This window comes from Anarrhichthys ocellatus, unplaced genomic scaffold (genome assembly GCF_004355925.1).
Source record: "Anarrhichthys ocellatus isolate YVR2014 unplaced genomic scaffold, GSC_Weel_1.0 scaffold43, whole genome shotgun sequence".
Taxonomy (NCBI): domain Eukaryota; kingdom Metazoa; phylum Chordata; class Actinopteri; order Perciformes; family Anarhichadidae; genus Anarrhichthys; species Anarrhichthys ocellatus.
The window spans coordinates 161670-178106 of NW_022280073.1; the positions used below are offsets into that span (position 1 = coordinate 161670).

General features: G+C 41.3%; 1 protein-coding gene across 1 annotated transcript; it reads right to left on the reverse strand.

The window, feature by feature from the left end:
* Positions 1–743: 743 nt before the first annotated feature.
* Positions 744–15198, reverse strand: slc6a20 (solute carrier family 6 member 20). Its single transcript, XM_031868654.1, has 11 exons — positions 14943–15198; positions 12360–12500; positions 11806–11897; positions 11442–11669; positions 10369–10479; positions 9820–10061; positions 6794–6956; positions 5168–5369; positions 4276–4435; positions 3721–3886; positions 744–2206 (listed from the first exon to the last, which is right to left on the reverse strand). Exons 1-11 carry the CDS (start codon positions 15064–15066, stop codon positions 2036–2038), a joined length of 1800 nt encoding a protein of 599 aa, XP_031724514.1. The 5' UTR covers positions 15067–15198; the 3' UTR covers positions 744–2035.
* Positions 15199–16437: the final 1239 nt, after the last annotated feature.

The following is a 16437-nucleotide window of genomic DNA, read 5'->3' on the forward strand; positions in this document are numbered from 1 at the left end:
ATTATCTACTGCTCAAAGTTCAAATTAGATACCGGTGTGTGTGTGTGTGTGAGACTGTGGAAGCCGCTGTCCCGGTTTAAAATCTTCCACGTGCAAGTTAACTCCAACGGGGGAGATTTTGAGAGAAAAGATCAAGGAAGCCAATCATGATCGGTTTAGCTTTCTGTTTTTTCCGATTGCAAGGTGATGAGAATTTGTCTTTGACCTTACTCACACAGGTACATAAAGGACAAAAACACACATTAAGGGAGATCATCTTTGAAATTAGGCAGGGGTTACCATCACCTCCACACATACAGTATACAACCAATCACTAAACCACCTCCACCATGAGCCACTCCATCTGCTGAAGAAAGCCAAGAGGCACGCTTGAAAGCTTCAGAAGCAACAAGTAGGTTGGACTTGGTGTTGACAATCACTTTGTGAAGCCACTGTTTCAGAGGTCAAGGGAGAACGTTCAAGATCAATATTATTTCTGTCATTCCGTGGTAATATTCTTGACGCTATATTCATGTGTGAACAGCAATGTAGCAAGCAATACATAATTCACTGTGGCTTTAGTTGCTCAGAGTAGCTAGAGTATTGGCAAATGGCCATTTTCATTGTCCTGTCAAACAACAAAAAGGTATTTGTATTATCAGAATATCATATTCAGTGATAATTGTTTGCATTAGAGACACACACACACACACACACACACACACACACACATTCACTCGCACACAGAGACTACATGTCCATTATTAACATCAACATTTGTCTTTAATAAAAAATGTATCTTCCGCCATTCAACATAAAAGTTAAGAGCAGAAAGATCAATAAATGATTACAATACTACTCATGACATGATGTATGTTAATGGAACTTTTGATTACATTTTAATTAACATCAAACTAGTTAGTTCATCGTCTATGACAGTCAGTTACTACTAACTCACTTCATTTAGCCAATTGCACAAAAAGAAGAAAAGAAATCACATTTCTGAAGCATTCCAATCATTAGACCATTAGATGACACACGTATCTACAGTATGTACACATTTTACATATTTGAGGCTGTGCAAGGCAAATACTTAAGTATTCAAACTATATTTACCACATTAGATCTATTACTGGTTAATACACGTGACTTTATCTGCTCTCCATTTCACACACATTACAGATAAGGTCTCATAGCATATCCAGCCCTTTCAGGACAGGACAGATAGAAAGCTACTTCTCAACAAATACTAAATATATAGGAAAAACAGACAATTTGTACAACCTTCTTACATTGGAGCACATGTGTAAATCCGTTTACCAGAAAACTCAATACAAGCTATTATTAGTTGACTACTCGGTCTATTATTGAGTCCAACAGGTTATAATCTTCAAAGAATTTCAACTTTTCAGCCAAAGTGGAGTGATATTTTTTAAGCACTACATTAAAATAAAAAAGTCATATTTTGGTACTAGTGATGTAAATGGCCCCTTCTTTCATATTTCAACAATAATGACTCTCAAAAACAGCATTAACTACTAGTGGCAGTAATGCTGAACTTTCTGTAATCCTATCGCTGGACTTTAATCCCATTCGGGAATGTGCATCTCTACAAATAAACTTGATTTGACCCTGAATTAGTTCACTCCGTTGAGACATTAATATCTATGGCTGAATATGAATAACATGACATTTTTGCAATGTATAAGACATGAAAAAAAAGAATACCATACTCAAACATATAACCCTCTGAGTAAGCTACATATCGTCCTACATTCAACTACATTTGCTCTAAATGTTTGGCAATCAAACAAACTGTAATATAATGTTGCAAATACAACTTGAACTTCTCTTTAAGTGCACAGAGTATTGATTGGAATCTGGTTCAGAAGTTTGACTTTAATACTGATGGAAACTGTACAGTAATACATTAACCTGAATGTACCCAACACCAATCGGTGACGCTGCGTGTCGTCGCTGCGTTCAGCTGAAGGGACAGATGTATGGAAGCGTCGAGGAAGGAAGGTGATCAACCCCCCGGTGTATCATCTGGGCACTAAGTAGATACCGTGTTGACAGTGCGCTGCCTCATGTGATGGTTTCCATGTTTCCTCTCCCTGCAGTAGACATACAGAGCTGTGAGGGGGATACAGCTGACCGACGACACCATTAGCAGCCCGATGAAGACTTGGCCGAAGACGGGATACTCCATCACCACCGACTTGCCCTGAGGAAACCACAGCTACATTTAGCACTTTGACTTGACACATTAGTTAATTACAGCCATTTTTATAAACTACAAAAAGTAATAAAAAAAGCTATTCAATTAAATTAATAGTTTCTAATTTTCTTTGGTATTTTTCCATATATGCAATCATGATTGCTGGGTAATATGAATATTGATGTACAAGGTCAAGTCTCTATTTAAACATGTGACGAGACGCTAAGATACACTGTAGCTAGTTTAGGGCGCAAAATCTGTCAAGCCGAGCGAGCAGTTGTGCCTTTCAAACATAAGAGGCTGTAGGAAAAGTGTGTGTGTGTGTGTGTGCATGCAAGCGGGCTGTGCCCATCATAACAGCGTGCTCTTGGACCCGTCGTGACTACATTACACCACTGCAGACAGATTTATCTGAAACACTAAACACCTTTTATTTATGTTGAGTTTTTCCAGTTTGCTACCCGTTGATATGTGCATCAAAATACTTTTTAGTGATTGAGGAAGATTCTAAACCAATAATATCATCCGCATGAAAACACACTGTAAAGGGTTCAAGTTCTAAGACAAAAACACGGACAACTTCCAGACCGTCAACGTCATGTCAATCACAAGGTAGTCCCGCCCCCAAGCATACTGTGCTTTTTAAAGGCAATAAAGGCTAATCTTATTTTATAAGGCACACTTTAGACCTGCATTCAAATTAGTGAGTCAATTTAGATTATGTTTTACAGCTGACTAGTTAACACATTTTAGGCTTTTGGTGTGTCATTTTACGCCACGTTGTTACTTAGTAACTTAACATAAGTATGGAAAGTACGTCACAAGCATCTGTGACGTAACTCAAAACAACTCAACAACACAAACGCCGGTCTCCTGGTTGAAAGTCCTGTGTTTCTTTGACCCACCCACCATAAGTAGCTGTCCTCACTTTTCATACTACATCACCAGCTCTGAACGTAGCATATTCACACGTATGCTTTTACGCCGCAGTCAGTACCAGACAACGTGGCGTAAAATGACACCAGCTAAGTAAGAGTAGCATCCTTATTGCATGGTAAATGATTTATATTTTGTTTTTCTCTTTTTTGTCATGTTGTTTTCTTTTTCTCATTTATTTGGAAAGGTGGCCTTCGGAATCTTTTTAACAATCAGAATTGGGCCTTTTACAAGTTCCAAAAGGTCGAGAAGCCCTGCCCCATATAATATTTATAAATAGTAGTCGTAGTAGTTCTTCATTAAGAAGTGGCTTGGTGGCGTGGTCTTATTTGTAATGACATTTGTTTAGGTGAGGTGATAACATGAGATATGATATAATATGATATTGAAGGAGACACAGCTGTGCGATCGCAATTTGGACATCAGAAGGAGGCGGATCTGTCCTCCGGCTTTCTCCGGCCCAATTTAACCCCTCCACATGCACACATGTGAACCAGCTTGGAGATAGAAATGGATAAGATAGAAAGATAAAAAGTAATACATAAAAGACATCAGTAAAGGAGGAGAAAAAAGCCACAGCTCACCAGCTCTTTGTTCCATGCCTGGTAGGTGGGTGTCCCTCCTTGGATGTATTTGACGATGTAGACGATGAAGAGGGTGATAAGGAGAAGGGGACTGACTCCTGCCCACATGATCTTCCAGTACCAGTTGGGACGATGACCCAGCATGTCTTCTATGTCTTTCTCAAACCTAAAATGAGAAGATAACGTATTCAATTCACATACTAGCCACTAGTGGAGCCAACTGAAGGCACACAAATGTGGGAAATGTTAAACTATCTAACCAGAGGTTTAAGATTATCGTACACAAGTCATAACCTTGAGAAAAACTAGGTGTACATTTGTAATTTTGCAAATCTACCCACATTGCCTTGACGTAGCAATGTTTGCTGTCCTGAAATTAATTCAAATGAAATAGCTCAGACTAAAACCAACTACTAATTGTAAGCGTCACAAAATGGTGAAATTGAGGCACTTTTGGCATTATTGATCGTATGTTGTGCAGTGCACAAAATGAATGATCGTACAAATACGATGATGATCGTACATCTGGCAACGCTGGTGCCGCCGCACACAAACCTTTTAATCCCATAGATGTAACTGATGGCTATGACCTCGATGAGGACGATGAAGAGCAGGGAGAAATTGGCTCCATAGTCGTTGAACATGACAAACCAGTAATTCCCTGACGTGGTGGTGAAGCCCAGGCCGAGCAGCAGACAAAAGACACACACTATACCTGCGAGCGAAACACAGGGCACAGGACGTTTTAACATTAGCTGCATAGCAACACATACTATGTTGCAGCAGACATGTGTATATGAAGGGATGTAAACAAGTGTATGTATATAATGTAGAGTACTTTGTCTGTAACCACAACCAGTATGATCAGCACCAGCGGCTGAAAGTAACATTTACTCAAGTCAATATTTAAGTACAATTATAATGTACTTCTAATTTTCATTTTCTGCTACTTTGTACAGACTTAAATTTGTTTTTATATTATGTGATTTTTTAAATACAAAATATGATCAACTCATAAATTATGATGTATTATTATAGGGAAACCTTTATTGACCCCTGGGGATAAATTAAAAAAGTAATTCAATTTCGCTCCACCTCTACCAGCTGCATCATTAAAATGCTGAATACAGTTATGCATTAATTATTATAATCCTATGATAAATAGTATTCTGAAAGAAGCCATTCTGCATAATGAATACTTTCCCTTTTTGTACTTTAAATCAATTTTGATGACATTACTTATGTACTTTTACTTAAGTACGATTTTGAATGCCGGACTTTTACCTGTATCAGAGTATTTCTAGTATTACTACTTTTACTCGAGTAAATGATCGGAGTACTTGTTGATCCACCAAAACGCACCAATATGGCGATTGGCTTTTTGGGACTGACGGACACAAAGGCTGACCGTGGCAACATTTTCCATCAACATCAGCCTGGATCTTACCGTTGAGCAAGTCGTCGCTGATGTGGGACGTGAACTTGAAGTCCCGCAGCGGGGTGATGATGGCGGTGACGTTGCCCAGCATGCTGCCCATTCCCAACAGCAGGAGCATGAAGAAGTACAGCACCGACCACAGCTGAGACACTGGCATGTTCTTAATGGCCTCACTGTACACAATGAAGGCCAGACCCGTCCCCTCCACTGCCTGAAACAGAAGAGAGAGACGAACAGTTTATGACTGGAATGGATTCTGAATTGGGCTCAGAGAACGTTGCTACATTCAGATGACTTTTGCTCTACGAAGTAGAAGCAATTAAGTCATTAGTTAGCACACATTGCTCAAAACCCACCAGGTCTTGTGGCAGCATTACATTTTGTCCACCGGGACTAATCAGTCTCTCTGCCTCTTGCTTTACATGGTTTCTTCTTCAACTGTTATTGCAATATTTAAAAGAAAATCCATATCTTGTTTTGCGCACCCAATTTCAAAAACGTCTCTCCTTCACTCTTTTAAAAGGATTTCCAACAATTCAAAGATATCTAATAATTTTTGTTCTGTCTTTATACAATTGATGCACTAATCATACAGGACCCCCATCATCACAGAGGAAGTGTTTATCATTATCGATAATCATTTGTCCCTATCAAAGCCTTAAACAATATTAAACTGTCTTGACCCACTCACCTTAACGTATATGCAATATTAAATTGGGTAGAATCAGTATTTCTACTGTAACAATGTGAAAACCATGTGACAATGTGCAAGGGGTCGCTCTTAGTAATTATAAACCTGCTGCTCCCCTCGGCTCTACAGAGCTTTATAAATTGTTTCAGTTCAGCTGTCCGGCCCACAAATTTACCGTTCAGATTCACTTTCGCCGCTCTCATGGTGCTGTTTTTAGCTGCACATGGCTGCTGTTTTCAGAGAAAAAGCTCTCGCTGTACACTACCTGCTCAGCAGCAAACAGCAATCAGACACAATCGGAGAGAAGCCGATGAACATAGTGGAGCAGTTAGCAGCTAAAGATACTCAGGAGTTGGTAGAGATCAAAAACAGAGCTAAAATAGGTTCATTACAGTCCAATCGTCAGGTGGATCGAAACACAGCTACAAATGAATGATAATGTTGCTCTGTAACTGCAGGATATGGAAATAAGCAACTGTTTGCTAACAAATTTGCAATATCGACTTAAAAGGTGAGGATATGTCGATTGCTGTGCTCACAACTTGTCTCTGCTGCCTTCAAGTGGCCAAACGAATATACAATTTTGCGCAAACTATATGAATATTACATAATTTAATTATTTGCAAATAACACAGGAGCACGAGGAGCTGTTTGCTTGGCAGCACAGTTAGGGGTACATTTCACCGTTTGCAGGATCTTTGAGTATTGTAGGGTTTTCTGTTTCATTTGTCAAGGTTTAGCGGCAGCAAAAGCAGCGCAATCTTTATACTGCAGGTGCTATATTTTTACAATAATTAGGTGGAAACTTATTGCCATTGATTGCACTGTTCTTTTGTTTTTCTTTTGACATGTTTTTGTGTCTAGCAATATGTGTGAATCAATTGTATTCTCAATATATTAATAATTACACATATTAAGACAAATTGAAATGATGGGGAACATACAGTGTCTAGCTCGCTCTCCAGGTTACAGCCTTCCAATTTGTTGGCGATTTCAGCAAACTGCGCTGGGTATGTTGTGTTTAGCTTCTCGATCCACTCAAAGACATTGTCCATGTTGATGCTGTCCTCTGTTAGATCAAATGTATTCAGCAGTAGTACGCGTGTCCTGGAAGAGGGGATAAAAAGGGCCGTTACATGAAGAGTACACTGTCTTCATCCTGACCATCACCCAGAATGTTAAGCGCGTCAATGCATACAGGTCAATATTCCACAAGCTGATTGAGGAGGCCCTGGACCATTACCATGTTCCCAGCAAGATCAAAGGACCTCATCCTCAACCACTATGGTAACTTACAGCTTAGCTCCACATCTGGATCTATGACATCAGTCTAGCATCGGCTGGACAAGGGCATCATAACAGGGTGCACAATCTCTGTTATTCTTTTTGCCCTTTCCCTTACAATGTCGGTCAAGGCAACCAAGGCAAAGTGCAGGGGTCCCCTGACCGAGTCCGGTTTATGGCAGCCCCCCTTCAGAGCCTTCATGGATGACCTCACTGTCACCACAAAATCAGTACAGGCCAGCAGGTGGATCCTCCAGAGGCTGGAAAAGCACACCGCCTGGGCAAGGAGGAGCTACAAAGTTCCATCTCTCCATCAAAGAGAAACCAGTTGAGAGCTTGGGCAAAGTCTTCAACTGTAGCCTCAGGAATACAGCTACTATCCGAGCAACCAACAGGGAGTTTGAGACCTCACTCACCACTGTGGACAAGTCAGGTGTACCGCACTAATTGAAAGCCTGGGACAGACGCCGACTAGTCCTGGAGGAGGTGTGGGCTGTTGGAACAGAACAGCAGGATGGTGGACATTTGGCAGCAGGGAGCATGGGCAAGGTGGGAAAATGACTGAGAGGAGCTAGACTGGAAGATCCAATAATCAAAGAAATACTCAGCAGACTACTATCCCACTGAGAATGGACTGAAAAGAGTCCAAGTGTGGGTGATCAAGAGGAAGGGAGCACGAATATGGACAGAGATGTAAAACTGAAACTTTTCTTGTTGGATGTAATTCAGTATATTTTCTAGGTTGATCAGTTGAGTTCATGAACTACACTGCAGATTGAAGTATCCTCAAACAGTGATACAGATGGATAGTAGACTTGTATGAATGGGTCTGACATGGATATAACAATTAAGTAACTTACTCCCACTCTCAATTATGAGAAGAACAAGAAGATCTTGAAGCCCCCAACTTTTTTCTCCATTACTTTCTCTCTAATCAGCTACAATGTATTAGAGCTTGCAGACCTCCCATTCATCAGTCTTATATCTAAAACCACCGTTGTTTGGCGAGCTCAACAAAGGTTTTGACTCTGACAGCTTGGTGGAGATTTCACAGAATCACCTCTCAAAATCAATGATGCATCCCACATCTTAAACACCTCTTCCAGAACACAATTGTCCCTCATCTCTCATCTGGTCCAGCAGTATGGCTTGAATATTTTTCTAAATAAATCTTAATAAATCGTATTAATCAGTAAATTGTTGGCCTCCGCCAGGGCTGCCCTTTGTCACCGGTCCTGTTCGTGACTTTCATGGACAGGATATCTAGGCGCAGCCTGGGGGCGGAGAACGTCAGGTTTGGGGGTCTCGGGATCGCCTCTCTGCTGTTTGCAGATGATGTGGTCCTGTTAGCCTCCTCGGATCGTGACCTCCAGCATTCACTGGGGCGGTTTGCAGCTGAGTGTGAAGCAGCGGGGCTTGAGAGTTAGCACCTCCAAATCTGAGGCCATGGTGCTCTGCCAGAAACCGGTGGATTGCTCCCTCCAGGTGGGGACGGAGTGCCTACCTCAAGCAAAGGAGTTCAAGTATCTCGGGGTCTTGTTCACGAGTGAGGGTAAGATGGAGCGGGAGATCGACAGACGGATCGGTGCGGCTGTAGCAGTAAAGCAGGTGTTGCACCGGACCGTCTTGGTGAAGAGGGAGCTGAGCCGGAAGGCAAAGCTCTCAATTTACCACTCGGTCTACGTTCCTACCCTCACCTATGGTCACGAACTCTGGGTCATGACCGAAAGGACAAGGTCGCGGCTACAAGCGGCCGAAATGAGCTTCCTCCGTAGGGTGGCCGGGCTCAGCCTTAGAGATAGGGTAAGGAGCTCGGTCATCAGGAGAGAGCTTGGAGTAGAGCCGCTACTCCTTCGCGTCGAAAGGAGTCAGCTGAGGTTGTTCGGGCATCTAATTAGGATGCCTCCTGGACGCCTCCCACTGGAGGTTTTCCAGGCACGTCCAACTGGGAAGAGACCCCGGGGAAGACCCAGAACACGCTGGAGGGATTACATCTCCCAGCTGGCCTGGGAAGGCCTTGGGATCCCCCAGAATGAGCTGCAACATGTTGCCGGTGAGAGGGAGGTCTGGGTCAGCCTACTTGGCCTGCTGCCACCGCGACCCGACCCTGGATAAGCGGAGGAAAATGGATGGATGGATGGATAATCAGTAAATCCTGTATGGCCTGTACAACACTTCCAAATGTCATTAAGGTGTTTCCATATCACGCTAAGCCCCGTGCAGCCATAGGATGCTTAGGATGGTATTCACTAAATATGAAATATTTTTCACTCAGCACACCCGTGGTGACATCCACGCCACTTGGCACCGCACACAGGTGGATCAATTCTGCCAAGAAGTAACTAAACATTTTATCCCCTCTAGTGGGCTCCTGTATCCTTCCGTCCCCATCGCTCTGCCTACTGGTCTAAGTTACCCTCTGGCATAATTTCCATCTGACATTCACCTGCATCCATCAGTAACCTTATGCAAGTGATCCACATAAGAAGAAAAATTCACATTTTAATTGCATTAATACAAAAAAAAAATAATCCAAGGAACCCAAAAAATTAAACCATAAAATTACCTCCAGCTATAGTGTGCACATACGCACAGCCTTTGCATATTCTTTTAAGGCACATGCATGTACACAGTTGTCAGGGTGAACTCACATATACACGTCAGGAAAAAACACACACACACACACCTCTCCAAGCAGTTCTCGTAGTTGACGGTGGCCTTGAACCCATAGATGGAAAAGGTGACAATGCTGGCAAAGATGGAGGTTCCACAGTTGATGAGGGAAACAATGATGGCCTGGCGCTCAAAGTTGTTGTGGTACTCGTTGTAGCTGGCAAATGCTATGAGCGTCCCAAAACCCAGACCCAGAGAGAAAAAGATCTGAGTGGCCGCGTTGATCCATGTAGTAGGGTTGGTAAGGTGTTCCAACTGAAAGCAGACAGACGCATATGCACATATGGGCACAGTTGCGACCACACACACACAAAGCACACATTAGAACAAAACATTACACCTTACATTTTAAGAAGTCATATTTTATTGATTGTCCGGCCTGTACCATGGGCACTATCAAGTATCGAGTATTGTCCTTGTCCTTGGTATGACAATACATAAGGAATACATATCTCACAATTTGTACTACTATTGATACGCAATAGTGACTCTATTTTGTTAGATAACATCTCTCGGCTTCAATGGCAGTATGGCTATTGTCCAATTTCCAACATAGCCTTACCTTCGGTGTGAACATGTACGCGACACCGTTGAGGGCGCCATGCAGAGTGAAGCCCCGGATCAGGTAGATAAAGAGTACCACGTATGGAAATATGGCTGTGAAGTACACCACCTACAGGTGGAGACAAACAGCAAAGTTAGGGTCAGAGTTCAAACATGGGAGTGAATGCGTGGGAAAAGGGGGGTGGCTTGTTGGACAACTTATCATCATATCCCCCACTATCATCCCACTACTCTGGTCTAACACTTGCATGCTACACAATTCTTTAAATGTAACTTTTTCAGTGAGCCAGTTTTGGTCTACAGGTCTAACAAATATGTAAATTGTTATTTCCTGTACTTGTATGTGATTGCATGGGCAAAGATCTTTCATATGGCTAACAAACATGTAAACATGAATATATTTGGTTCCTTTGTGATTCCAACATATTACAGTGACATTACAGTTGTTACAGCTGCAGTCATTGTGTTCATTTTGATAATGTGGAGATTTCATCACTCTGCATTTAAGATCCAAGTCCTCATTGGTGCTTTATACTAAACTAACTGTTGACTGTGGTTAGCTAATTAATGTGCCGTTATTTTCCGACAATGAGTAATGCTGATACTGACAAGATTAAGTAAATTAAATTAAAACAGAAGATACCTGTGTTTCTTTAAACCGAATGCAGTGTTTCCCTATGATTGTACAGGCCACAAAATTAGTTTTTCTTTATGCCAAAAATAACGCCAAATATCCACTCACTGTGTCTGTGGTTAGTTCACATGTGTGTAATAACAGTAGGACAGTCGAGTGTCAGCTATCAAAACTGCTAGTGTTAGTTGAACAAGTGAAGCGAAGATAACATTGTCAGTGGGTTACGGTAACAAACAGGCTCTGCAGTGAATGCCGCGCTAACGTGCTGTCGGCTTCTGTGTTTTTAGCCAACCAGTGAAAAGTAGATTTTTCCAATTGTATCTTAAAAGTTGTCAGTTACAATTGGCTGACTAGACCCAAACCATGTACAACAAGGAATACCTCCCAGCGTGTATGCTTTCAATATTTGCAGTCTGAGGGACTTGGAGCACTCTTACTTTTCCTGTTGACTTTATTCCTTTGACAATGAATAGGTAGCTAATTATCCAGGCCAGCAGAAGGCACATTGCCTGGCCTGTATGAATGCCTCCATTCTCTTCAATAGAAGGAGAGATGTTCAGCGTTTCCCTGTAGAAAAAGTACTGGGTGGGTGTCCCCTTCTCACACTCCTCTATGGGTCCCGTCTGGTTGGAATTGAGGGGGCACTCTGCCCATGGCAGGACTGACTGAGAATGGAGTGAACACAGAACAGTATTGGCGTGTTAGCTCACTGCCCAAGCAATATCCGACAGTTTAAATATATGTATGTATAGTATCGGCTGATGACAAAAAATTACAGTAGTTTGTTAATTAGCAGCTCACTTGAAATGAATGAAAGAGGTACCAGAAACTCCATGCATTGATGATGTTGTAATAGAGACACAGATACAGGGACGTCACAACACTAGCAAGACCTAAAACGAGAAAATTATAGAAGAAATATCCAAAATCATTACATAGGATAACTTTATTTTCACATTTTACTTATTCTACAACTAGCTATTAACCCATAAGTCTTCCATGTCAGTTTATCCATGTGAGTCAACAAGCTCTATGTCGTAAAAACCAAGTCCCGTGAACGAGGCCTAACAAAGTCAAGAGTTGCCAGAATTGTGTCATCGTCTAATAGTGTTGAAAAGTATTGCTTCAAATATTGTGTGAAGCATTATATCGTATATCGTATATTGTATACTATAAAAGTGGGGTCCGGCGTGTTGGCTTATCACTGATGCCGATCCAACATGCTGTTCTCTTATCTGCCAACCAGAAAGGTGAGGGCGCTCCCTCGTCACTACTGTGTCTGCATGCGGTGATTATGTCCTGAAACCTGCATGGATGCACAGTCAGTACAGTCAGTCAGTTCAGTCAGCACTTACCTACTCCTCCCAAATAAGGGCTGATGGCAGTCCATGCCCCGATGCTGCCCAGGCTCATCTTCTGACCAATGGCAAGCTCCAAGTAAAATAAGGGGATACCCTCCAGAAGCAGCATGATCAAATATGGAATCAAGAACCCCCCTGAAGGAGGAAATATAGTATAGTAGTAAAAACAACAACAGTAAAAGCCTAAACGTCATGACTTTTGCTGCTAGTCTAGGCCTTCATTTTTTAAACAGGAAATGTGGAGCAAAGAATTTTGTCCCTCTGGTTTCTTGAAGGGGTTAGGGTAGCACAGATTTACTGAAAGATAACACTCGTGGCATTAAGAGGTGTGGCATAATGAAAACAAAAAAATGATGAAACTGATAAAACATTCAATCTATAGCAGTCATTTTAAGCCTGTGAGGCGGCAATAGACGTGGCAGGAGGCAATATGTTTTTCGGGTTGTCCGTCTGTCCGTCCATACTCGTTCAACGTGATATGTCAGGAATGCCTGGAGGGAATTTCTTAACATTTTGGTATAAACACCCACTCTGGATAACCCAATTAGTTTTTTGGAGGTCAAAGGTCACTGTGACTTTACGTCCATCCCGTTCTTGTGATATCTCTGGAACACCTCGGGCAGATTTCTTCATACTTAAAATGTGGTTGTTAAAGGTCACTGTAACCACACAAGACATGTTTTTGGCCGTAACTCAAGAATTACAGTTACATCGTTTATACAGGAAACTTCATACGGAAACAGCAAGAAATGATGAACCTGTGAAACAGCATTGATCCACTGCTGAAGGTTTCATTTCTTCTTTTTATTTGGACATCTACCCAACTCCGATTTTGGACGTTTTCCCCCCAACTTCCAGTTCAAGTTCATGTGCACTATATAATAAAAAGCTTGAAATCAAAGCCCTACAGCACTATAGACATCATTTTTGTTATTAAGAGTCATTTAAAAATTAATTAATTAATAATTATTTTGTTGGCTTTTAACAGTGTCTCCCATAAATCTGAACCATTTGCACACTATCAAAGCATCATTGGAATAGGAATATCATATTTAGTATAAATGATTTTGACTACATTTGGTGGAGTTGGTGAACCATCATCATTGAGTTGTCAAACATTGAGAGCAGGCTGTCACGCGTCTCTCTGGTTTCCTGCTCCAAAATTCCACATTAAGGAGAGTAATTACAGTAGATGTGTGCTCATTGTTTAGTGATCCGTGACTAGGACCCAATAAAGACAGAACAATTCTCCCGTCATGACACTGCATATCTACTCTGGACACTACGACCTGCTTTATGAGATCTGGCAACGCCCCTGTAATTCTTACCTGCTGTTTCATCCTCACCGCTCCACACAGGAGAAGTAGGGAGAAACATTACAGATCAACTCTTCGTTCTCATTCAAACACAAATCTTTATATATAGAAACAACCGTTTTTTGTTACCGACAAGTGCTGGAGTATATCTGTGTTTACATACAGTACATGTGTGTTTTCCCTCTCAGTATGATGCAACTGAGCAAAGTTTTACTTGTACACCTTTCCTTTTGTACTTTTGTTGGGTAAAAAGAATCAAACATGGCAATACAAGTGTGATGTGATTTGGAGCAAATCCTGCTTTAACGAAACAAAGTCACGTTTTAAAAGAACTGGGTAGAGCATGGGCCGATAATATCCTCACATCTATATAGTGTAAACAAGCGCATCCATTGCCATTTACAGCGAGCAATTGTGCGATCGGTTTTATTTAGCCCTCTTTACAGAGAAATATCCAAACTTTTAACTGAAGGAGGGGACCAGCTTGATTAGATTGAAATACATTACATTATGTAATAATATTGCGTTATAAGCTATTGCATTATCGGTGTAGTTATTGCAAGAAGACAGCAGACTCTTTCTTCTTATAGAACAGCCACGTTTGAAAGATGAACTAGATCGATATTTCTTCCCTTTGCAGTACTATACTGCGCTGTAATTTCTAAACGCATTGACAAATGTCATATTCATACAGTAGAAATAAAGTTAGCAGAAACAAATTGCTTTCCTGTGCTGTGTCCTCACGGACAGTTAGAGAAGAAGAAACCCATGAAATTGTAATTGTGTGTATCACTTTGCTGCGTACTTCTGTTTGCCCTGGATCACATCTCCCCGTTGTTTCTTATCCCGTCGCTCTGGTGCTACAGCAGCAGTTGAAGTGTAAAGTCTGTTGATAAGCTACATACAGTATAAATGTCTACTAATTCCGGTTCTATTATAGTTTATGACCTGCAACAAGTCATTCACAGTAACTCATTGAGTGGAACCCTTTGATTATACAGAAACAGCGCACCTTGCATGACTCAGCATGGCAACAAGTCAATAAACCGGTGAATAAAATGTTCCCCTGTGCCAGAAATAAATCTTATTTATTTTTAATTTGCAAAATGAAAAGGGCAGAAATACCCTTGTGTGGGAAGTTTAAACAACATGATATTATGTACAGGCTTATTGTTTGCTCTACTGTAAGACACAGTCCTGTCATTGTTCAGTGTTGGGCCTATATTATGAAAGGGTCTCCAGTCTGGAACCAGTGACTTACCTCCACCGTGCATTTGACAGAGGTACGGAAAACGCCACACGTTTCCCAGTCCAACTGCATACGACACACATGCCAGAACGAACTGGACCGGGTTGTCCCAGTTGGGCCTCGCTTCTTGTCCCATATTCTGCGTCCCGTGAACGTGTCCAGAAGAGAGAGGGGGAGGTCCGCGGCCGGACCTTGAGAGCGAGTCAGAGCGAGTCAGTGGGCCAATAACAAGTGGGTCAGTGCGGTGCGCGCGATGTGTGTCGGAGTCTACGTGTCACCGTTTTTATAAGCAGCTCGCTGTGATTGTAACGTATCAGGAGGAGGAGGGTCCTCTAACGGGACAATTCTGATGTTTGTATTATTACATAACTCCTCCTCCCACGAGCCTTTGACTTCAGAGCGCTGTAAAAGCTTCTTGTAGTTCATTTGTAGTCCTTGAGGGGCAAAACAATTGTAGATGCACCTGTTCTGAGGTTATGAGGAGGCTTTTTGTTCTTCTTTTTTTTTCTTTTTTTTAAAGTCTAACGCATGTCCCAGTAATTATTGAAAGTTTATAAAACGCATTTAGCTTTCTTATGTCTCAGACATCACATATACGATGTAACGTTTCCTCTTTGCAGACGGGAAATGACCCACATTATGAGTGTGTTGTCAGTCAATGAGGTGGGCGGACAAGGACGATAACCCAGGTGAATGTTACAGATTAACCCACAGCAGTAAACTGTCTTCAACCCCAGCCGACCCTGGTCTACACCTGAATAGACGGACCATTTCCACTTACTGATAACACTTCGGAGGTTAACTTCCATGCTGGGTAGCCTGGACTGAGCCACTGGAGCATTTATAGTTGAGTAACTGAATGATTCAAAAGCATTCATGGATTGATTGATCAAAAGTTATATTTAATTAAAAAAATATAAATATATTTTAGAATATTATGGGCTATTTTGCCTCAATAAAAAAAAAATTCTGACTCGTGGATCTCATTACAAATTTAGGGGGTTTCTTTTACTACTTTGTCTGTTTTCTGTATATTTCTCCTGAATTCACCAAAAGTTACCATTAGATAATGCATAATTAGCATATTTAAACTTCACATTTCAGAAAACTTGTAATACAAAAAAAAGAATTGTCCTAATGTAAGTAATGAACAAGTATCTATATTTACCTTATTCGTTTGTAGTGTCTTCCTCTCAAATGTTTTATGAAGCTCTAAGTAAATATAATTACAGTTGCAATTAACTGACTTTGGGTTAATTTGTCCCTCTATCAGTCAAAAGTATAATTGGGCAACTAATGGAGAACAGGCAAAAGCGTGTAATTGTCCTGCCAAGCCATTCAGTTATTGCAGAGCGGTTTAATAAGTTATATTATTGTATCCATCCATTCAGAAGTCAAACATGGCTCCATTTGTGAATGAAATAGTTAATTCTCTCTGAACAGCTTCTTGTGTGATGGCCCGGCAGAGATAACAAACAACAGGTTGAATATAAACCAGGATACAATG

Excerpts from the sequence above, each read along its gene's own strand:
- slc6a20 (XM_031868654.1), bottom strand. The coding sequence starts at position 15,066 with ATGGGACAAGAAGCGAGGCCCAACTGGGACAACCCGGTCCAGTTCGTT. Across the intron at positions 11,898-12,359 it reads CCCTTATTTGGGAGGAGTAG|GTCTTGCTAGTGTTGTGACG; the intron begins GTAAGTGCTGAC and ends TTCTCGTTTTAG. Across the intron at positions 10,480-11,441 it reads GAATAAAGTCAACAGGAAAA|GTGGTGTACTTCACAGCCAT; the intron begins GTAAGAGTGCTC and ends CTCCACCTGTAG.